The following is a 24,106-nucleotide window of genomic DNA, read 5'->3' on the forward strand; positions in this document are numbered from 1 at the left end:
TCGAAGGGCTGAATGGCCTACTCCTGCACCTATTGTCTATTGAGGTGCATAATGAGGAGGTGTTCACAATTCTGGAACGTGTAAAAACAGATAAGTACTCTGGGTCAGAAGGGATTTATCCTAGGATTTTCTGGGAGGCCAGGGAGGGGATTGGTGAGGCTTTGGCTTTGGTCTTTATGTCGTCATTGTCTACAGGAATAGTGCCAGAAGACTGGAGGATAGCAAATGTTGTTCCCTTGTTCAAGAAAGGGAGTAGAGACAACCCTAGTAATTTTAGATCAGTGAGCCTTGTTTCAGTTATGGGTAAAGTGTTGGAAAGGCTTATAAGAGACAGGACTTATAATCATCTAGAAAGGAATAAGTAGGTCATGCCTCACAAACCTTATTGTGTTCTTTGAGAAGTTGACCAAACTGGTGGATGAGGGCAAAGCAGTTGATGTGGTGCATATGGATTTCAGAAAGGCGTTGGTTGAGGTTCCTCACTGTAGACTGTTGCACAAAATTTGGAAGCATGGGATGAATGAGCTGCCAGAGGATGTGGTGGAGGCTGGTACAATTTCAACATTTAAAAGGCAGTTGGATGGGTATATGAACAGGAAGGGTCTGGAGGGATATGGGCCGGGTGCTGGCAGGTGGGACTAGATTGGGTTGGGATATCTGGTCGGCATGGACGGGTTGGACCGAAGGGTCTGTTTCCATGCTGTGCATCTCTATGACTCTATGAAGGTGATTTGGTGGTTTGGATGAGAAATTGGCTAACTGAAAGAAGACAGAGGGTGGTGGTTGATGGGAAATGTTCATCCTGGAGTTCAGTTACTAGTGGGATACCACAAGGAACTGTGTTGGTTCCACTGTTGTTTGTCATTTTTATAAGTGTCCTGGATTAGGTCAGAGAAGGATAGATCAATAAATATGCGGATGGCACTAAGATTGGTAGAGTTGTGGATAGTGACGAAGGATGTTGTAGATTAGATAATTAGATTCCCTACAGTGTGGAAACAGGCCCTTCGGCCCAACCAGTCCACACCGACCCTCCGAAGAGCAACCCACCTAGACCCATTCCCCTCTGACTAATGTACCAAATACTATGGGTAATTTAGTATGGCCAATTCACCTAATTTTCACATTTTTTGGATTGTGGGAGGAAACTGGAGCACCTGGAGGAAAACCATGCAGACACGGGGAGAATGTGCAAACTCCACACAGACAGTCGCCCAAGGCTGAATCAGACAGTCACCTGAGGCTGGAATCGAACCTGGGACCCTGGTGCTGTGAGGCAGCAGTGCGAACCACTGAGCCACTGTGCTGCCCCACGGTTACAGAGAGATGACAAATAAGCTGCAGAGCTGGAATGAGAGGTGGCAAATGGAGTTTAATGCAGAAAAGTGTGAGATGATTCACTTTGGAAGGTGTAACAGAAATGCAAAGTACTGGGCTAATGGTTAGATTCTTGGTAGATGAGTAGAGAGATCTCAGTGTCCAGGTACATAGATCCTTGAAAGTTGCCACCAGGCTGATCGGGTTGTTAAGAAGGCATATGGTGTGTTAGCTTTTATCAGTCGAGTGATTGGGTTTTGGAACCATGAGATCATGCTGCAGCTGTACAAAACTGTGGTGTGGCCCCATTTGGAGTGTTGTGTACAGTTCTGGTCACTGCATTATAAGATGGATGTGGAAACTTTGGAAAGGGTTCAGAGGAGATTTACTAAGATGGTGCCTGGTAGGGAGGGAAGGTCTTACGAGGAAAAGCTGAGGGACTTGAGGCTGTTTTTATTAGAGAGAAAAATGTTGAAAGGTGACTTAATTGAGTCAAATAAGATAATCAGAGGCTTAGATAGGTTGGACAGTGAGAGCCTTTTTCCTTCGATGGCGATGGCTAGCACAAGGGGGTATAGCTTTAAATTGAGGGATGATAGATATAGGTTAGATGTCAGAGGTAGTTTCTTTACTCAGAGAGCAGTAGGGGTGTGGAATGTACTGCCTGCAACAGTAGTAGACTCGCCAACTTTAAGGGCATTTAAATGGTCATTGGGTCGGCATACGGACAAGAATGGAATAGTGAAGGTTTGGTGGGCTTCAGATTGGTTCCACAGGGCAGCGCAACTTCAAGGGCTGAAGGGCCTGTACTGCACTGTAATGTTCTATGTTCTATCACCTGTGCTTTTCAATGCCCACACTGGGCATGCTAAGGTTTCAGGCCAATGTCTCTTTGAGCAGTCTGAAAGATCAGTCACCAGATTCTTGTGCAGATTACTTATAACAAGCAATGCGTTATCTTTAGAAGTCTTGACAGATTGCAAGATAGAAATCAGTATTACATGCCTCTTGGCCTAACAGATGCAAGAGATGCCTAAGAAGTGCAATAAAAACATTTGAACAGACATGACAGAACAAGAAAATAGTACAAACTTTTCATTTAACTGAAGCATTTCTGATGTCTTAAAGGTGCAAAGAGTTCATAGAAAAATGCTGCACCACAGTTGCAGTAAAATAATTGGTACCGGTCTGCAACATGGGATCTAATATTTTACAAAACTTAATCAATAAATGGTGAGGCTGTCCTGTTAATGTACAGTAGTTATGATCTTGGAAAAATCTAAAACTTTTTTATTTAAAACTGGCACTATAAATGACAATGATTATTTTTGAATGTGCAACTAATGGTGATCATATAGCTTAGTCACCTTTCATGTCTGAGAAATATATCTTTGCTTTGTTGGTCAGGTCTTGCTCAATCTGCAACTATGGGATGAATTGAGATAATTTTGAACAAAAGTCTGTGCTCCCATGGGTCCTACCTGTTTATCATAACATCAGCATTTCAGGGGATAGCTTTAATATTGTGGATACAGTACACTTGCTCCATTTACCACTACTGATCAATAGATTTATCTTCAAAAGAATTAAAGGGATAAGATACAAACTCATTCAGAGGTTCTAGTCAAAGCTGATCTATTTTTAAATAAAACAGAGCAGTTGAATCTGAAACAAGAACAGAAACTGCAAAAGAAAGTCAGCAGATCTGGTAGCATCTGCAGAGAGAAAGCACACAGTTAATGTTTTGAGTTCAGTGAGCCTTCTTTAGAAGTTCAGTTGCTACCAGACTGCTGAGTTCCTTCAGCAATTTCTGATATATATTTAGCTGCGTCTAACTCGACAAACAAGAGTCTTCGTCATAAGTAGGGTACATTTCTCCTGAGCTGACTGCTTTTTTCTGCTTCACATTCATTAAGCAGCTCAGATAGGGCTGCACAATGCACTAGCTGCAATGTGTCCACTATTTTAAATTCAATAGATAAGTGGACTTTAGCACTGTTGATCTTTCCCTGTTTCTTACCAGGAAAACACTGAAGTGAATTGTCACGTCAGAAATGCTACCCTGGCTAAGATCAACTAATTTAATGCAAACTGGTAATGAAACTATGATGTCATGTTGATTGTTGCTTGGATACCATAGAATCATGGAAAATTACATAATTACATAATCACACTATTCGGCCTCAGCAACCTTTAAAAGGATTTACCGACTTAGTTGCATTCCTTTTTAAATTTCCACTAGCTTTAGGAATTTTGTTTTCAAGTATATATAGTTCCTTTTTAACAGCCTTAATGAAGTCTGGATCAGGACCAGGAGACTGGAATTCTTTTTTGGGTTCAGGCCCCATTTGGGGCTATTTCTGTCAATCACTGGCCCCCTTTTCACTTTGCATTCCACTTCCAAGTTCTGCATTCACCTCTGCCCTCCCTCCTCCTGACCTGATGAGCTGGGAATCCCTTCCACCAAGTAAATTTGCCCATGTAAACTAGGTCCTGTTGACAAAAGATTGACATTCCATATACACATTGGCACAAAAGTGTAAATTGCAAAAGCAATTTCAAAGGGAACAACAATGTGTGCTGCATTAGGGTACAGATGCTGTTTGATTGGCAAGTGAATTCTGATTGGCCAAGACATACATCCCTTATGCCCAAATTCAATGTTTCTCTACTTCTGAAGTCAGGCAAACTGAGTGACAATTCCTTGTCTTTCTTATCGTCTTTCCTTGAATTGGAGGATTAAATCACTATTTTCCAAATCCACAATGATTTTGAAGCCAAGGGAATTTTGAAAAAATTAAAACCAACATGTACATCATTTATGATGACCCTTATTTTAAAACTCAAAAATGCAGTCATCAGGTCCAGAGGATCTGTCAGTTTGTAGCCCCATTAATTTCTTTGTCTTAATATTGGTTTTTATTCACACTTTTTAAAATAAATTTCTTCCTTTTATCTCTAGAGGACCCATCACTTTTGGATTTTTTTTCCTACCTTACATACTTGCAGAAACTCTTCCCATCCATTTTTATATTTCTTGCTGGATTACTTCTAAATTCTATACTCTCCTATTTCATCAATTTCCTCTTCACTGGTTGTTAATTTCTGGGGGAGAAAGATGCTCAATCCTCAGGTTTATTATACTTTGTAATATTGTGAACCCCCTCCTTTGATCCTTATGTGCGGTCCATTCATACCCGTGTAATTTAAATTGAAGATCCCAGTTTTGGACTGACAACAACCTAGATCATACTTTTCCAGAGGTTTCTGTAAAAATAAAATTACTATTTGACTTTGTCTTATTACATAGCATTTGATTTAAGTAGTTTGTTCCTGAATAAACTGTGTTAGAAAACTGACTTGAATAAATTTCATGAACTCATCCTCCAAATTATTTTTGCTAATTTGGTTGGCCATTCTATAATGAAGCTTGAACTGACTATGTATTACATTATTACATGTTTCTTTAACTTGCTGTCGAATGAAGTAAATGTGGTTGGAGTGCATATAAACTACCCCCAGCCAGTGTTTTCTCTCCCTTGTATTTCTCAGTTCCCCCTATACGGATCTTGCAATGACCTGTTGCTGCACTTTCTTTCTTACCTGCTATAGCCTGCAGGCTGGGAATGGCAATGGTGCTGTATGTGTTAATATTGCTGGTGCACCATGTGTGCACCTGAGTTTCACCTTCACCCTCCAGTCCCGTGACACCATCCACAAAATAGGAGCCCCATTGTTCTGACACGACTGGCCACATCTTCTGCCTCTTGCTCTGGAAACAAAAAGATAGATGTATGAAAGGAGGAAAGACTCAAGAGATCATAAAGAATGATGGTCATGTCTGGCAATCATTTTCTTCTCTCACAGTTATCATTTTGAAAAATAATTACTTTTAATGTTATGGTTTAAAGTACATACATTTTACTCAGTTTAAATAAAATATGGCCCAAGCCAAGCATAATTAATGTGCAAACATACTAACTTTGAAGTTGCTTCCAAAAGACTACAAATAATAAACAAAACATTAGGTTGCCTTGGTAATACAATGTACACTTTAGATCATTGTGTTGGGGAGCCATTGGCCTAGGATTCTGGCAGTACTTCTGAGTGACCTGCATTTTCTATTTGAAAGCAGGTGGAGAAATATCAGAAAACAGTGAAGCAGTAACCATACAAATGTTCTAAGAAGGAAACAACAATGAGAAAGTTATATATTATTTTATTTAAGTCAAGCAAACAAACTCAATGATTTGGAGAGGTACAGAATGCATATTATTTTCCCGTGAGCAAATGAAGATAAGTTGTATTGACTGAATGAGTATATCAGATTCTCGTTGTTGCTTGGTACGTTCACTTGTTGCAAAATTGAGTGGGCTGGCATCGAGTGGAGACTGAAGAAATGGATATGTCAATAATGTGAGTATTTAAACAATTTGGCAAGCGTACTTTGATTATTACAGCCTTGGGGCTATTATACAACCAGACAGAATGAAGTACGAGTCTACAACCATAAAATGAAGATGCTCAGGCAACCAACAGGACTGAGGTGCAATTGATCCTAAGAACTATTTTTGGGGCATATATTATAACAGCAAGCAGGTTATGTTGGAGTTATATGAAACTTTGGTGAGGTCACAGATTGAGTACTGTATGCATTTCCGGTCACCTCACTATAGGAAGGATGCGGTTACACTGGAGGCAGTTCAGAGGTGATTTGCCAGGATGTTGCCTAGGATGGAACATTCAGTTATGAAGAGAGGCTGGATAAGCTTGGGTTGTTTTCTTTGGATTAGACAAGGTTGAGCGAGGACCTGACTGAGGTGTATAAGATTATTAGGGGCATAAACAGGAGCAAGCTATTCCTCTTTATTGAAGAGTCATGAACAAGAGGTTACAATGTGAGGACATTTTTTTCATCCAAAGGGTGGTGGCAATCTGGAATGCACTGCCTGGGACAGTAGTTGAGGCAGGTAACCTCACAACCCTTAAAAAGTACTTGATACAACATCTGAAGTGCCATAACATACAAGGCTACAAGCCTAGTGTAGGAAAGTGGCAGCAGTGTAGGCAAGCCTGTGGAGACCCTGCGGGAAGATGCAGGAAACTTTGTTCCTCACTCGAGTAGTAGAGTCAAGGGGCCGAACAGCATCTTTTATATAATTCTTATGGTATCCATGGCTGACCTGAATTTGTAACAAAGACTCTCTCTGTTGTATGGTTTGGTAAAGAGTGTATCGGATGCTGAACTATGAGACTGAAGCTGGACTAATTCACATTTTAAAAATAATAAAGCTTAGTAAAGTTTACCTGAAAGAAGCAAGATAAAAATGTACCTGAAAGCTACCTCATATTCATCTAGAGAAACAGAGTGTAACATCATCCAGTGTTGAGAGTCTTGAAAGTTCTTTCATACTAAATATGGAAATTAAATAATGTTTACAGTTTAACAGGAGTTCTGGGTGTTACACCCAGTCATGATTACTATCTACAACAAAATTGTGATACACTTAACTGTGGCAAATAGGAAACACATGCTTGATGTAAAACAGATAGATGACTGATAATCTTTAACTTGGACTATTTTTGGATGCATTCATTAGATTAATATCCTGCTCAGCAGTTCAGTTGACTAGGTGACTGTGGTGCAGAATAAAGACAACAGCAAGGGTTGAATTCCTGTGCAGCTCATAACAGTTCATGAAGACCTGTCTCCTCCCTTAGGCTGTGAAATGCTTACCCCTAAGCTACACTTAACCAACTCTCTCTCTTTAATGGAGAAATAGCAAAGGTTATTTGTGGCTTATGGCTCCATACCATTTGATATATGAAATGAAACAAAATCATCTGTATGATTTCTGAATATTTTTGAGTGTTACACAAGCAAAATAATTAAATATAATTATTTATAATTACTTTTTGTTAAAAAATCAGTCCAAAGATGTATAAAGTTAATTTTATGAAGTATATGAAAATATAAAAGTGAGGAGAGTTCAATTTTCATGTTTTAGTAGAGAATAGGAATTCAGTATAATATTTTACAGAATATACAGATATCAAATTATTAACTCAGCATCTCGGGTTTTTCTCTTTGTGGCAGTACATGGCAGGAAAGATTTCAAGGTTTTTAAAACATGCCGCTGAAAATAATGGCTACTTCAAAAGTTTCCACCTAAGTTGGGAGAAATGAAACTAAAGCCATAAAATAAATCATTCAAATAAAATGCACCTCTCAAAGAACTCATCTTTGTTAACTCTGAAAGGTTTAAGAAAATAATCAGTCAAAATACTTACAATTCTTGACACTTGACATTATTTGTATGCATGATCATTTTTCTTTGTGAATTTAATGGGTAACATCAAAAACGACCTGCAGAATGTTCCATGATGTACATGCACAGAAGTAGTTTAATGACAATTGGTGATGGTGGTAACGTTACTGCACTGCCACAAATACAGCTGAAAATGTATATTTTAACCCCAAGGCTGCCAGCAGATCCAAAACAAAAGACATTTTTCCCTGGACCAGAATTTGATTATGCTTTCAGCTAAAAAACTGTGCTACTGGGATGTTTTTTGAAACAGGAATATTAAATATTAAAAAAGATTGCTCACCCTGCCAACCTTTATTACTATTACTTCTCCATTTATGGGGTGTGTACAGAACACATAATGTAGTAACAGAATTCCTTGATCGATTTTTTTCCCAATTGACATTATTTTACCACTTATGTTGAGCTGTAAAACCAATTTTTGTTATTTGTTCACGATCTGTGAATATCATGGGTAAGGGTCAGCATTTATTGCCCATCCCTAATTGTGCATGAGACAATGGTAGTGAATGATTTCCTTGAACCACTGCATACATGCATTGTAGGTACATTCACACTGCTGTTAGACATTTTGACCCAGTAATAGAAAAGAATGTCAGGAAAAATAATGCGCTTCTTTGAGGAGAACTTGCAGTTGAAGGCGTTTCCATGCATTCCCTACCCTCTCCTTCTGGGTTACAGATTTAAGAAGAGCTGTCAAAAGAATCTTGTCGATGATGTGGAGGAGGTGAATGCTTAAAATGTCAGGTTATGCACCCGTTAAGAAGGTTGCTTTATCCTGGGTGGCACCAACTTTCTTGAGTTAGAACTGTACCTGTCCAGGCAAATGGAGAGTGTTCAATCACACTCCTAACTTGTGTCTTGCAGACATTAGATAGGCTTTAGGGAGTCAGGAGATGTGTTACTTGAAGTAACTCTAATGAGGTCAGCCATATGGACCTGATAGAATATGAATTCCCTGATTGGGGCTGTTAATCTGGTCCGATCAGGGAGCCCTGGCTGACACATATAAACAGGAGTGTCAGAGGTTTTGTTCACTCAGAGCTGGCTCTAAGAAAGTCGGACCAGTGTCAAGTGCTATGCACATGTAAATAAAGGGCAACTTGGTGACAGGATACCAGCCTCTGTGGAGGTACTTCATTACATCCTGGAGAATTTCCAGCCTCCAACCTCTTGTGTAGCCTGACTATTTATGTTTCTGGTCCAATAAAATTGTTGGTTATTGGTGATGCCCAGGAAGTTGACAGTGGAGATTCAGCTGTAATAATGTTGAATGATAATGACAAGGGAAGATGCTTAGATTCTTGGTATATGACACTTGTGCAGCATGAATATTACTTGCCACTTGTCAACCCAATTATCATCCAGGTTTTGCTGCACTGTGGACTAGAAGTCCCATGTCCAGACAATTGATGGTTCTTGGACTGCTGCAAATGGTGAGAATGCTTTGAGTGGTAGGGTGGAAAATCCTCGTATGAAAAACTTCCTGCTCATTGCATCAATCTTCCAGTGTGTTTGAGTTAAGAAACTGAAAATTATATTAAATATACGTGAAAAGAAAGCAAAACACAGATATATGAAGAGCTGGGCACTTCTCCTCGATGGATGTTTACAGTTAATTTTGTAAGGCTGATTTATTAATGTTGACTGAAAATAGAAATTGTTGGAAAAGCTCAGCAGGTCTGGTAGCATCAGAGTTAACATTTCGGGTTGAGTGACCCTTCCTCAGAACTGATGGTAGCTCGGAAATTGCCGGTTTATATGCAGAAGATAGGGTGGTGGGAGGGGGTAAGGAGTAAATGATAAGTGGGTATAGAGCCCAAACGGAGAGAAGAAGTCATGACAGACAAACGAGTGAATAACGATCTGGCTAGGAGAGTGAATAGCTGTAAATGGGGACTGTTAGTAGCTAACAATGGGTTGTGTGTAATAGCAGACAACGCGATAACAAGGCTTGGTGTGCGCGGTTTGGGGTAAGGACATGGGAGAGCTCAAGACCTAAAGTTGTTGAACTCAATATTGAGCCCAGAAAGTTGCAGGGATCCCAAGTGGAAAATGAGGTGCTGTTCCTCCAGTTTACACTGAGCTTTGCTAGAGCACTGCAGCAAGCCCGAGACAGAGATGTTGGCCAGGGAACAGGGTGGTGTGTTGAAGTGGCAGACAATTAGAAGCTAATGGCCTTTTTTGCCAACAGAACATAGGTGTTCTGTGAAATGGTGACCCAGTCAATGCTTTATTTCCACAATGTAGAGGAGACCACATTGTGAGCAGTGAACGCAGTAGACTGGATTGTGTGAAGTGCAGAGGATCATTAGCCAGCATCTCCGTCACCTCCAGTGAGATGCTACCACCAGAAACATACTCCCATCCCATGCCAGCCTTCTGTAGGGACCATTCCCTCCAAGACACCCTGGTCCCACTCTTCCTTCACTCCCAAAACCTCCCCACAGCCCAACACCACCTTCTGCAACTACCGAAGGTGTAAAACCTGTTTACTTCTTCCCTCCTCAGTATCTGAGGGTCCAAACACACCTTCCAGGTGAAGCAGTGTTTGATCTGCACTTCACACAATCCAGCTGACTGCTTTCAGTGCTCACAATATGACCCCCTCTACATTTGGAAAAAGGAATGTAGTTTAGCTGACCGCTTTGCCGAACATCTATGTTCTGTCCGCAAAAAAGACACCGAGTTTCTGGTTGCCTGCCACTTCAACACACCACCCTGTTCCCTGGCCAACATCTCTCTCTCTCAGGCTTCTTGCCGTGCTCCAGCAAAGCTCAGTGTAAGCTGGAAGAACAGCACCTCATTTTCTGCTTGGGGACTCTGCAGCCTTCCAGATTCAATAGTAAGTTCAACAGCTTAAGGGCTTGTGCTCTCCCATGTTCTTACCCCCAACCTCACCATCCGGCTGTTATCACATGGTCTGCTAGCGCACACAACCCACTGTTAGCCACTAACAGTCCCCAAGAACAGCTATTCACCCTCCTAGCTGGATCACTATCCATTCCTTTTTCTGCGTAACTGTTCTTTTCTCTCTTTGGGCTCTATCCCCACCTATCATTGACTCCTTTCCCTCCCTATTTTCTGCATATAAACTGACATTTTACGAGCTACCATCAGTTCTGAGGAAGGGTCACTCGACCCAAAACGTTAATTCTGATTTGTCTCCACAGATGCAGCCAAACCTGCTGAATGCTTCCAACAATCCGCAATTTTTACTTGGTGAAATTCAGAGAATTGGGTATAAAGTCAATACACACTTCTAATATCAGTTCTAATATGTCAATTATTCAGTTTGCTCTTTTTGTCCACACGCTTTGAGATAGCTCTTAGCACTCATTTGGATATTGCTTCTGCATGTACAATTGCCTTTTCACTTCTGTTCAGTCTAACAAAAGCTCAATTTCTATAAGTAGCAAAATGCTGTGTTGAATACTATTACGCAGACTGTGACTCTCAAGTTAAGTCTCGTACAGCTGCCAAAGCAGTTACCATTCTACCGCTGGATGAGCATGAATGTAAGATATAAACAGATTTGGAAAAATCAGTACAATTAGCTGAGACTTGTCTCAAAAACATTGCAAATATCCTTGTGTGGATAAGCAGGGATACAGGATCAGGAAATGCTTGAACATATGAAGAAAATTCCTTATGTCATGTTGCAGAACCGAAAGCTGCTGCAAAACCTCCAGTTCTCTTTTTGAATCACTGGGATTTAAAAAAAGATGAAGTGACTCTGAAGAAACTGAAGGAGTTAAATTTAGACAAAGCAGCTGCACAAGCTGTACAGTCGTAATAATTTTGAATATCTAGCGATTGCTTAAATTTTCTACATGTCCCACAAATCCATGATAAAGGGAAGTAGGACGATAGAGAATACCATTCTAATGTTAATATGGATAAAATTCATGAAACAGCAAATTTTACAAATTCTGTGAATGGAATGTCTAATGGCCAAAACATTTTCTTTGTAATATGCTTTCTCATGTGCTTGCATTTTTCACAGTTGTTAAGAAATAACCCAATAACTCAGTAAACAGCTAATTTAGCGGGCATTAAAAGTACTTACGCAATTACAAATAACTTTGAACAAACTGAATGCAATCACTACAACCTTATCCAGCTGCTGGATATCAAGAATTAATAAATTAACACAAACTGTAATCCTTTGTCAGCTGAAGGGTTTTGAACTTGTTGTTTGTTACATAAATAAAAATTAAGATGAAAGGAAAAAAAATCCACCAACATGCCACCATTTTATACACCTCAGGAACTTCTCAAAGTTATTTTACAATTATTTTCTTCCTGAAGTACACTGGTTGTTTTTAATGGAGGCAAGTATAATATACAATAAGACCACAAAACCATCCGTGAAATGACTGGTCACTACGCTAACTGTGGTGACATTAAACAAAAAAGTGAAGAATTGCAGATGTTGGAATTCATAAACAAAAACAGAAAATGCTGAACAGGACTAAGCAAGTCTATGGTGAGAAATCAGAGGTAACAGTTCAGGTGTAGTGACCATTCTTCAGAACCGATTGTAGCTAGCAAAAGGTTGATATATATGCTGAAGTTAAAAATCACACAACACCAGGTTATAGTCCAACAGGTTTATTTGGAAGCACTAGCTTTTGGAGCGCTGCTCCTTCATCAGGCTTGGTGTGTGGGGATTGGGGTAAGGACATGGGGAAAGATGCTGAAGCCCTAAAATAACCAAACTCAATACTGAATCCTGAAGGCTGCGAGATTCCCAAGCTGAAAATGAGATGTTGCTCTTCTAGCTTGTGCATTTGGGGCACTGCAGCAAACCTGAGACAGAGAGCTCTGCCAGGAATCAGGGTGGTGTGTTGTAGTGGCATGCAATTGGAAACTTGATATCATTTTTGTGAAAGAATGTAGGTGTTTGGCAAAGGAGTCATCCATTCTGTGTTTGGTGTCCCCAGTGTAAAGGGCACAGAAAATGGGGGACATACTAAATGAATATTTTGTATCAGTATTTACTGTGGAAAAGGATATGGAAGATATAGACTGTAGGGAAATAGATGGTGACATCTTGCAAAATGTCCAGATTACAGAGGATGAAGTGCTGGATGTCTTGAAACGGTTAAAGGTGGATAAATCCCCAGGATCTGATCAGGTGTACCCGAGAACTCTGTAGGAAGCTAGAGAAGTGATTGCTGGGCCTCTTGCTGAGATATTTGTATCATCGATAGTCACAGGTGAGGTCCAGAAGACTGGAGGTTGGCAAATGTGGTGCCACTATTTATGAAGGGCGGTAAAGACAAGCCAGGGAACTATAGACCGGTGAGCCTGACCTCAGTGGTGGGCAAGTTGTTGGAGGGAATCCTGAGGGACAGGATGTACTTGTATTTGGAAAGGCAAGGACTGATTAGGGATAGTCAACATGGCTTTGTGCATGGGAAATCATGTCTCACAAACTTGATTGAGTTTTTTGAGGAAGTAACAAAGAGGATTGATGAGGGCAGAGCGGCAGATGTGATCTATATGGACCTCAGTAAAGCATTCGACAAGGTTCCTCATGGGAGACTGATTAGCAAGGTTAGATCTCATGGAATACAGGGAGAACTAGCCATTTGGATATAGAACTGGCTCAAAGGTAGAAGACAGAGGGTGGTGGTGGAGGGTTGTTTTTCAGACTGGAGGCCTGTGACCAGTGGAATGCCACAAGGATTGGTGCTGGGCCCTCTACTTTTTGTCATTTACATAAATGATTTGGATGTGAGCTTAAGAGGTATAGTTAGTAAGTTTGCAGATGAGACCAAAATTTGAGGTGTAGTGGACAGCAAAGAGGGTTACCTCAGATTACAACATGATCAGGACTAGATGGGCCAATGGGCTGAGAAGTGGCAGATGGAGTTTAATTCAGATAAATGCGAGGTGCTGCATTTTGGGAAAGCAAATCTTAGCAGGACTTATATACTTAATGGTAAGGTCCTAGTGAGTGTTTCTGAACAAAGGGACCTTGAAGTGCAGGTTCATAGCTCCTTGAAAGTGGAGTTGCAGATAGATTGGATAGTGAAGGAGGCGTTTGGTATGCTTTCCTTTATTGGGCAGAGTATTGAGTACAGGAGTTGGGAGGTCATGTTGCGGCTGTACAGGACATTAGTTAGGCCACTGTTGGAATATTGCGTGCAATTCTGGTCTCCTTCCTATCAGAAAGTTGTTGTGAAACTTGAAAGGGCTCAGAAAAGATTTACAAGGATGTTGTCATGGTTGGAGGATTTGAGCTATAGGAAGAGGCTGAACAGGCTGGGGCTGTTTTCCCTGGAGCGTCGGAGGCTGAGGGGTGACCTTATAAAGGTTTACAAAATTATGAGGGACATGGATAGGATAAATAGCCAAAGTCTTTTCCCTGGGGTCGGGGAGTCCAGAACTAGACAGCATAGGTTTAGGGTGAGAGGGGAAAGATATAAAAGAGACCTAAGGGGCAACTTTTTCACACAGAGGGTGGTACACGTATGGAATGAGCTGCCAGAGGATGTGGTGGAAGCTGGTACAATTGCAACATTTAAGAGGCATTTGGATGGGTATATGAATGGGAAGGGTTTGGAGGGATATGGGCTGGGTGCTGACAGATCGGACTAGTTTGGGTTGGGATATCTGGTCAGCTTGGACAGGGTCTGTTTCCATGCTGCACATCTCTATGACTCTCTGAGACCATATTGTGAGCAGCAAATATAGAAGCTTAGATTAAGTGAAGTACAGGTAAATCGCTGCTTCACGTGGAAGGCGTATCTGGGGCCTTGGATACTGAGGAAGGAGGAAGTAAATGGACAGATGTTACATGATCTGTGATTGAAGGGGAAGGTGACATGGGACTGTTGGTGTTGTGGACCAAGGTATCCTAGAGGGAGTGATCCCTGTGGAATGTTGACAAGGGAAAAGATGGGGTGGGGAGGTGGATGTGTGTCTGGTTGTGGCATCCTGCTGGAGGTGGCCGAAATGGCAGCTTATGATCCTTTCGGATGTGGATGTTGGAGGGTGGTAAGTGAGGACCGAAGGAACCCTACCATTGTTTTGGGAGGGAGCAGAAGAGGTGAGGGCTGAAATACGAGAGATGGGCCAGATATGACTGAGGGTCCTGTCAACAACAGTAATGGAGAATCCTTTGTTGAGGAAGAAGGTGGTTATTTTGGAGACCCCCCTTATAGAAGCTGGCAACATTGGAACAGATGTGACAGAGAAACTGGGAGAATGGAATGCAGTCTTTACACAAAGCATGGTGTGAGGATATACAGTCCAGTTAACTGTGGGATTCAGTGAATATGTCATAAATATTGATGGCCAGCCTACAGTAGTTGAGGGAGAGGTGTTGGGCCAGAACCCATTTCTCTATTACCAAGTGACCACTAGTATACACACAAATTACATGATTAGGAAGACAGGACATAACATCGAGATACTGCAATAATGCAGTACTTCCTCAGTGATTAAAAATCATTAAAATCTGGATTAAGCAAAATATGAATGGAGGTGTCTACTGGAAAGAAATATTCGGTGCTCAAATGTCCTGCAGTTTAAACCTTCCACTCTAACAGAGAGAAAGTTTCATCCTCTCAACCATCCCCAATTTAGATTTGAGAGACGAAGACATAAACTACTTAACCAAAACTTCAGTGGTATAGGACAATTTATTTTAATGAAGGACAAACTTCCTACATAAAATATATAAAACAATTCAAGCTAATGCTGTGAGGACATGGATTCAAATTGTATTATGACAGTTTAATTAAGAAATGCAGAATTGAAAACCAGTTTAATGGTGACCAGGAAAACATTGCCAATTGTCATAAAAACCCATTTAGTTTGCTGATGTCCTTGAAGGAAGGAAATCTGTTGTCCGTACTTTGTTTGGCCTACATGTGATGTCACAGCAATGTATTGACTCTTCAATGTCCTCTGTCATGGCCTGACAAACCATTTAGTTGTATTAAACTGCTACAATGTCTAAAAAAAAGGAATGAAGTTGGACAGACAACTCAACATTGACCTAGGTACTGGAAGTAACAACAGCAAAGCCAGTCCTGTTGACCTGCAAAATCCTCCTCACAACTAGCTGGGTGTGGGTGCCAAATTTGGGTGACTCAGTTGAACAGTTTGAGCAAGCAACAACTTGACATGGTCATACTTACAGAATCATACCTTCTAGCTGATGTCCCAGACACTATCATTTCAATCTATAAGTACGACCTGCCCCATGGGCAAGGCAGACTCATTAGAGTTAGCAGCAGTCAGGAAGGTTTGTCCTGGGGGTCCATAACATTGACTCTGGTCCCAATATCTCATAGCATCAGGTCCTCCCATTGCTCTGCCCCTGTTATCAACATCAGTAGAAGATGCACTGAAGGCGCAGAATGTATGTTGGCTAGGCAACCTGAATATCCATCACCAAGAGTACTGACTGCAATTACTGACTGAGTCGGCAGAATCCTAAAGGTCATTGCTACTAGATGACTTCTGTGGCAGGTGATGAGGGAACCAAGGAGGAGTAACCCACGTGACCTTATCCTCATCATTCCACCTGTCACAGACCCATTGTCCATGTCAATACAGGTAGAAGTGGCCATTACAAAACCTTTAGGAAGATGGATCCCGTCTTTACATTAACGATGTCCTCCATTATGTTGTGTGGCATCACCATCATGATAAATGGGGCAGATTTCGGTCAGAGATAATGAACTCAGCATCCATGAATGTCAGCAGTAGCAACAAAATTTCATTCAACCACATTCTGTAACGCCCAGCATATCCCTTCCTATGCTACTATAATCAAATGGGGAGTCAAATATGGCTCAATGAACAGTGTAGAAGGGTATACCAGGAGCAGCACTAAGCATTCCTAAAAATGAAGTGAAGCAACAATACAGGATTACATGCAAGCCAAATGACAGACACAGTATGAAGCAGAGCCAAGCCACAACTAATAAATCAAATCTAGGCTCTGTAATCCTCCCACATCTTGCTGTGAGTGGTGGTGGTTAATTAAGCAACTCTTGGAGGAGTAGGCTCTACAAATATCCCCATCCTCAATAATTTGGGAGCCCAGAACATCAGTGCACAAAACAAGACCAAAGCAACTGCAACGATCTTCAGCCAGAAAAGCTCAGGGGATGATTCATTATAGCTTTCTCCAGAGATCCACAGCATTACCGATGCTAGTCTTCAGCCAATTCAATTCATTCCAAGTTCTCCCAAGAAGTGACTGAAGACTCTGCATATGGCAAAGATTATGGGCTTTGACAACATTCTGGCTACAGTACTGAAGACATGTAATCGAGAATGAGCCACACCTCTTGTCTAGTTTATTTCAGTACAACTATAATGTTGGCACCGACCTGATAGTGTGGAAAATTGGGCAGGCCAATTAATGCCTGAACAATTAGCAAACTGATGGCAGGGAAAATTAATACTGCTATGCAATGGCACCTAGATTGCAATAACTTACTCATGGTGCATAGTTTGGGATCCACCAGTGCCACTCTATTCCTGATCTCATTCCACATTTGTTCGAAACATGGGCAATTGCAAAAAGAAGATGAAAGTAATTGCCTATGACTTGAAGGCAATATTGAACATGAGCAGGTCAGAGGTGGGGCATTCTGTGGTGAGTAACTCACCTCCTGACTTGCCAATGCCTGTTCACTAACCAGAAGACAGAAGTTAGGAGTGTAATGAAATACTCTCCATTTACCTCTATGACTGGAACTCCAACAGCACTCAACAGACTCAGCACCATCCAGAACACCAGTCTGTTTGATGGAAACCCCATCCACTACCATAAACATTTACTCTCTTCACTACCAATGCTCAATGGTGCCAGTTAATAGTGTACGAGGCGGGGGGTGGGGGTGGGGGGGGGGAGGGGCGGTATCTGGAGATTCAAGATGCACTTGCTGAGCTCTACACCACAACTCAGGTGAAGTGGTGCTTTTACCCTCCCCACCTAAGCTATCTCTGAAAAATTCAATAATTAGACAGTTGTGAAATTGTTATTTTTTTAGGCAAGGGAATTTGACAAAAAGAAAAGGTTTGACTAAGTCCCAACACATGGGACACTCCCCAGCAGCATCAGACACGTCCGCGACTGTGACCACAGCTTCAGCGTCCTCTGCATCTCTGCTGGAGTCACTTACCCAACAGACCTTGGCTGCAGAGTTCGTCAAGCTTCGAGAGATGATCGAGGCTTCGATCAAGGAAAGTTGCACCAGACTGGAATTGATCTTTGCCATACTGCACAAACACGAACGAACAGGAGCTGGATGAGCTCGGAAAGCGAATGGAGGAGGTTTAATGGCAACAGCAGCATCGGCAATCGTGATCGAGTCCTCAGTGAGTCCAGGCCCTCAAGAACAGGTCTGGGCCTTAACAGAGTAGGTTGACGACCTCAAAAACGGGGTTGGGAGAAAGAATATCCAGGTCGTTGGGCTGCCAGAGGGAGTGGAAGGAGAGCAGCTAGTAAGTTTTTTTTTGAAGACTGGCTGATGCGGTTTCTTGGTTGGGAGGCCGAGGTGGGCCGGTAATGGTTGACAGAGTTCACCGGGTTGCAGTGTGCAGGCGCGGCTCAGACCAGTGGCCCAGTCCGAGTGCGATTCCAATGTTACAGGGACAAGCAGAGAGTAATGGAAACTTCCAGAGTGCAGGAGAAGGATCCATAGGCTTTGATTTATAAAGGATCCAAGATAATGCTCTTCCAGGACTTTTCTGCAGCTGTGATCCGTAAAAGGAAGTCCTTTGATGAGGTGACGAGAAGACCGAGAGACCTTGGCATTCAGTATTCTGTAAGGTACTAGGCAGTGCTTCGTTTTTCTCATGATGGGTCTGTATGCTCACTTGATTCTTTGGAAAAAGTAAAAAACTTTCTGGCCACTTTGTAATAGACTGAATGATGTGAAGGATATAGATGATCATTTCTTTTCTCTTTTTTATATCTCTCCTTTTCTTAAAGAAAGTGTTGTTGGATATTTTTTTCTCGTGGTTAATTGGGGTTAATGAATAGTTGGGGATGGGTAGAGCGCTCATGTTTTACTTCTTTGTGGATTTTACCTTTTATTTTCTTTCTTTTGCTTGAGTTTGGGGTGCAGCTCAAGCAGGAATGAGTTATGGAGTTGTATGGGAGATGTGTATTTACACCCTGTGGGTAGGGTGTAGAGTCCCCCATTAAATGCCTTTTGCATTTGGTTTAGTTTGTTGGTTTTTTGTATTTGTAGTTTTTGAAAGTTCTGTTAGTTTGTTCGATGTAGTAGTTTTAGTGTGCGTATTTTTAGGCTCCATGAATCTATTTTCATTTATACTCAGTGATTTGTAAGTCAATTTCTTCCTTTTGGAAGTTCAAATGTTGTTGTAGAGGGTCATGGCTAATTGTGGTCTCAAATGGTGTACCTGGAACATTAAAGGAAGTCACTCGCCGGTCAAGAGGAAAAAGGTGCTTTTGAGTCTTAAAAAGGACGGACGATATTGCCCTGTTGTAGGAAACTCACCTTGATGATAAGGAACATCTGCAACTATAGCAGGGTGAGTTTGATTGGGTGCTTTTTTCATCCTTAAATACTAAGGGCATGGGAGTGGCCATACTCGTTTGGACGAATCTCCCATTCAAGTTACTAGATTGTATTAAAGATGAGTATGGACTGTTTGTAATTCTTAAAGCCTCAATTTATGAAGAGTGTGGTATTTTGAATGCTTATTGTCCCCTGGCATACCCCCTTAAATTTCTGATGGATGCATTTTCCAAATTGATTTCAATTGCGTCATGGCATATTATTATAGGGGGAGATTTTAATTGTCTTCTGGATATCATGGTGGATAGAATGCCCAAAGGCCCCCCAAAACCTTCTCTACAACCTGAGCAACTAGTTGATTTATGTATGGAATTGGGACTGGTGGATGTTTGGAGGTGTCTCCACTCTGCGGTTAGGGACATTATACTTTTTTCTAATCCGCACAAATACCATACTAGGATTGATCTTTCCTAGCCCTCACTACTTTTTTTGGATTCCGTGATATCCCGCACAACTGGGAATATTACCACTTCCGATCACGCAGCAGTATACTTAGTAGTGAAAATTAAGGGTAATGTAGCAGGTTCATGGCACTGGTGAACGGGTTCCTTTATTTTCAAGGACAGTAAGTTCAATGAGTATTTTTCTAATGAGTTTAAAGCATTCTTGGCCAGTAACTCGGATATGGCTAGTTACCAGTCTATTCTCTGGGAGATTGCTCAGGCTGATGCTAGAGGGATAATTATCTCTTATGCTGCCAGTCGGAAATGACAGAAGGGAAAGCAGCCGCGCTTGCTCGAGGCACGACTAAAGGCAGCTGAGACGCCATATTTTGATAGGTCATCAGTGGCTAAGTTGCAGCGGGTCACAGCTCTTGGGTCCACCTTGAATTCCATGTTCATGCAGACAGCGAGGAAGGAACTTTCCTTTGTGAAACAAAGCTTGTTTGAGCATGGCAATAGTCCTGGCAAATATCTGGCTTGGAAAAAGGATGCCCCCCCACCTCGTATTACCTCAATCAGGGAAGGGACTGGAATTCTTACTTGTGTTTCTAAAAAGATCATTTTACTCTGTTTTACACCAGTTGGAAGGCTGTGAGGACAGACGGGCTAAGACGGAGTTCTTTTTTAGGAACCTGGATCTTCCAGGCATGACCTCCAAATAGCTGTCTCTCCTTAATGTCCCATTAACAGTGCAAAAGGTACAGGAGGCTGTGAAGCAGCTTCAAAGTGGAAAGGTGCCCGGCCCTGATGGTTTCCGTAATGAATTATACGAAGATTTTATAAATATATTGGCAATGCCAATGCTGGACCTGTACAATTACTTGTTCAGTCACGATTGCCTCCCGCCATCCTTGAGAGAGGCAAATATCTCTCTCATCCTCAAGGGAAGACCCTGGGGGACTGTGCTTCCCATAGGCCCATTTCGCTTCTAAATTCTGACTTTAAAACTTTATCCAAGACTCTTGCATTAAGGCTGGGAACAGTGTTACCTTCCATTGTCAAAGAGGACCAGATGAGTTTTATAAAGGGCCGCAGATCCTCCAACAACGCTATGAGATTACTTAATATGGTCCAAGCATGTCAGCAGCGATCGGTTCAGGGATTGGTGATCTCTTTAGATGCAGAGAAGGCATTTGACCGGGTGGAGTGGCCTTTTTCTTACACCCTGGAACAGTTTGGTCTAATTGAAGTCTTTATTAGGTGGGTAGGGTCCGTTATAGTGATCCTCTGGCTGCGGCTGTCACCAATACTGTGAGATCCAGTAATTTTAGTATCTGCAGGGGCAGTCGGTAAGGTTGTCCCCTCTCACCTCTACATTTTACATTGATGATTGAACCATTGGCAGAGGCTATCCATAGAGATCCCAACATAATTGTCACTTCACAGGAGGCTCCCAAGCACTGAGGATGTCACCTAGACAGGGGACGAAACGTCTGCAACACAAATTCCTAGCTCGACGAACAGAACCACAACAACGAGCACCCGAGCTACAAACTTTGAATAAGATTAATTTTTCCAAATCGGAGATTATGCTTATGGGGGATCTTGGGGGAATATCTGACTTTGAGGGTGAGTCACGGTTTCCCTTTAAGTGTTCACAGGGGATTTTCTTTGTTTAGGTATGGTCGCTTCTCTGTTATTTAAGGCTAATTTTGTCCATTTGCTTGACAAGATTAAGCAAGATCTTCAAAGATGGGAGGCTCTTCCAATAGCCTGGTTAGGCCGAGTAGCCCTTACGAAAATCAATGTCCTTCCTTGTTTGCTATACCCTATGCAAATGCTTCCCTTGATTTTTCCCAGGCAAACATTTAGGAGACTTCATGGCTGGTTTAGCTCCACACCACAGGTGGCCCCTTATTAAGCTTGCCAAATTGCAATTGCCACAAGGGCTGGGGGGAGTGGACCTCCCGGACACTAGAAGATATCAATTAAGCTCCCTTTCATCTTTTGTGAGCGACTGGGCTTGTAAGGGCCCAGCGTCAATGTGGTTGGATTTTGAGGCCTCCCAGGCAAAATGTCCCTTTACTAGCCTGTTCGTCTAGATAAAATGAGGACAGTTGCTGAGTACTGTTGTTATCCAATAATTATTAATACTGTCAAAGTGAGGAGGGCAATGCAGCACAGTAAGGGTAATACATCTAAAACTTCTCTTCTTACCCCTATAGTTACTATACCGGGGTTCTGATCAGGGATAATGGACCCCGGGTTTAAACTCTGGGCAGCTCAGTGAGTTTCTGTTTGGGTGACTTACTTGAGGGCAAAACATTGATGTTCTTTGACCAAATCAGGCACAAGTATGGATTATCTAGCAGAGACCTTTTTTGTTTTTCCCAAATTAGGAACTTTATTCAAAAAGGAACTGCTCTCGACTGATTCCGACAGATCCGATATAGAGAACACAGTGCTTCATGCCAAGAGCACTCTCTCAGTACGTACTCTTTATCATTTGTTGAGGGGTGGTCTTTAGGGTGAAATTGAGCTACTGAGAGGTCTGGGAGAGTGTGTTAGGAGTTGAGATCTCCTTTGAGACATGGGAGGATATCTGTGAAAATGTGAGAAAGATATCGATCTGTAATAGGACTCATGCCACTCAGTTAAAGATTCTTCATAGGGTCCATCTGGCCCCAGACCGTCTCTTGAAATTTAAGGTGGGATATCCTCAGTGTGCCCCAAGTGTAAAATGAATACTGGTACTCTCACTCACTGTCTGCGGTCCTGCCACAGACTTCATACATACTGGAGTGCTGTGGCAGGAGTAATAGGGAGTGTCTTGGGGACCCAAGTTAAGATGGACCCAATCTCTCTTCTCCTGGGCCTGCCCAATTTATCTTCTTTAGATACTCATAGGAGAAAACCTTTTAATATCCTTACTTTCTGTACGAGGAAAAACATTTTGATGTGTTGGGTGTCTGAAATCCCTCAGGCCTCTCAGGTTGGCATAAGCTAAGCATGGAACATATCCCCCTGGAGTTCCTTACAAATATGGTGCATCAAAAAACTGAAAATTTTTGTAAGACATGTCAGCCTTATTTGGATTACCTAGATGCAGATTTGTCTGCCATTTTAATTAGGGCTTTTGTGTAGCCATGACGATCTGATTTAGCGAACTTGGTCCCCCGAGAGGAAGAATTTTGAATAAATGCGGGTGTTATATTCAATACTCTTGAAGATCGGGAGCTATTGTTTTGTTGAGCTCAGCGGTGTTATTTATTTATTACTTATACTGGGTTGTTTGTCTTGCACATAAGTACAGTTTTGTTTTGTTTGTGTTTTTTATTTCTGATTCTTTTTATAATTTATAATTTTATACAGAATAGTTTTGTTGTTGGTTTATTGTTGTTGCAATTTTGTAATCTTATAAAAAAGAAATCTTTTTACAATAAAAATATTTTTAAAAACATAGTGTACAAGATGCACTAAAGCAACTCACCAAGGCTCCCTTGACAGTACCTTCTAAATCTGCAAGTTCTATCACCTAAAATGTTAAGGGACGCAGATACATAGGAACACTACAGTCTGCAAGTTTCCCTCTAAGCCACATACCATCCTGTGAAGGTATTGGTGCTGGACAGAGGTAGACGAAGCCAGAAATCACGCGACATCAGGTTATAGTCTAACAGGTTTATTTGAAATCCTGAGCTTTTGAAGTACTGCCCCTTCATCGGGCGATGAAGGTGTCTTCATCTGACGAAGGAGCAGCACTTCAAAAGCTTACGATTTCAAATAAACTTGTTGGTCTTTCACCTAGTGTTGTGTGACTTCTGACTTTGTACACTCCTCCTGACTTGGAACTATAGCACTGTACTTTCACTGTCAATGGGAAAAAAATCTTGGAGCCACCTTCCTGACACCTACCCTTCCATGGCAGTTCAAGAAGGCAGCTCACCACCCCACCTTCTTCAGTGCAATCGCAGCTTTGCCTAAGAAGGCAAAGCCTAAAAACTTCATTTTTGTAATGCTCTTTATAACTACTGGTGTTTTAAAACACTTTATATCAAATGAAGTACTGATAAGAGGACAGTCTGTACAACTCAAGAAAAATCAGCCCAAATCTTCCAACAGCATTAGTGGCAATTATTGAGGTGTTGACTGCTATACGTGGCTAGACCCAGAGAAAGTCGAGACAAATGCATATGGTGCTTGCATGCAAAATACAAGTGTCCAAAGGGCAGCAATACATTCCTGGACCTCTGTGTGGATGCCTTTAAACCCCATCATTGTTGATTTGGGCTAGATGTGTTGAATGTGCACAGAACTTTCCACCAGAATACTCATATTGAGTTGAAAGTAATTAGCAGCAAAAGTTGTATCAGGAAAACCTCCAAGTGAATTTAAAGATCAACTTGCTGAAAGAAGTAACACATTCCCAGCCCACAAAATCTACCTACTTATGAACTATTTTGCTACAATGTTATCATTTACAAATAATTTGGTT

General features: G+C 41.6%; 1 protein-coding gene across 2 annotated transcripts in view; it reads right to left on the reverse strand.

Annotated features, from left to right (window-relative positions):
* The window catches only part of nt5dc1 (5'-nucleotidase domain containing 1), a 554,582-nt gene that overhangs the window by 28,983 nt on the left and 501,493 nt on the right, over window positions 1–24,106 (reverse strand). For both annotated transcript variants that reach the window (XM_072555633.1, XM_072555641.1), the window contains exon 11: window positions 4,921–5,089. In XM_072555633.1, coding sequence (XP_072411734.1) covers window positions 4,921–5,089 — 169 coding nt within the window. The remainder of the gene's footprint in view (window positions 1–4,920; window positions 5,090–24,106) is intronic.

This window comes from Chiloscyllium punctatum, chromosome 3 (genome assembly GCF_047496795.1).
Source record: "Chiloscyllium punctatum isolate Juve2018m chromosome 3, sChiPun1.3, whole genome shotgun sequence".
In the NCBI taxonomy this organism is placed as follows: Eukaryota; Metazoa; Chordata; class Chondrichthyes; order Orectolobiformes; family Hemiscylliidae; genus Chiloscyllium; species Chiloscyllium punctatum.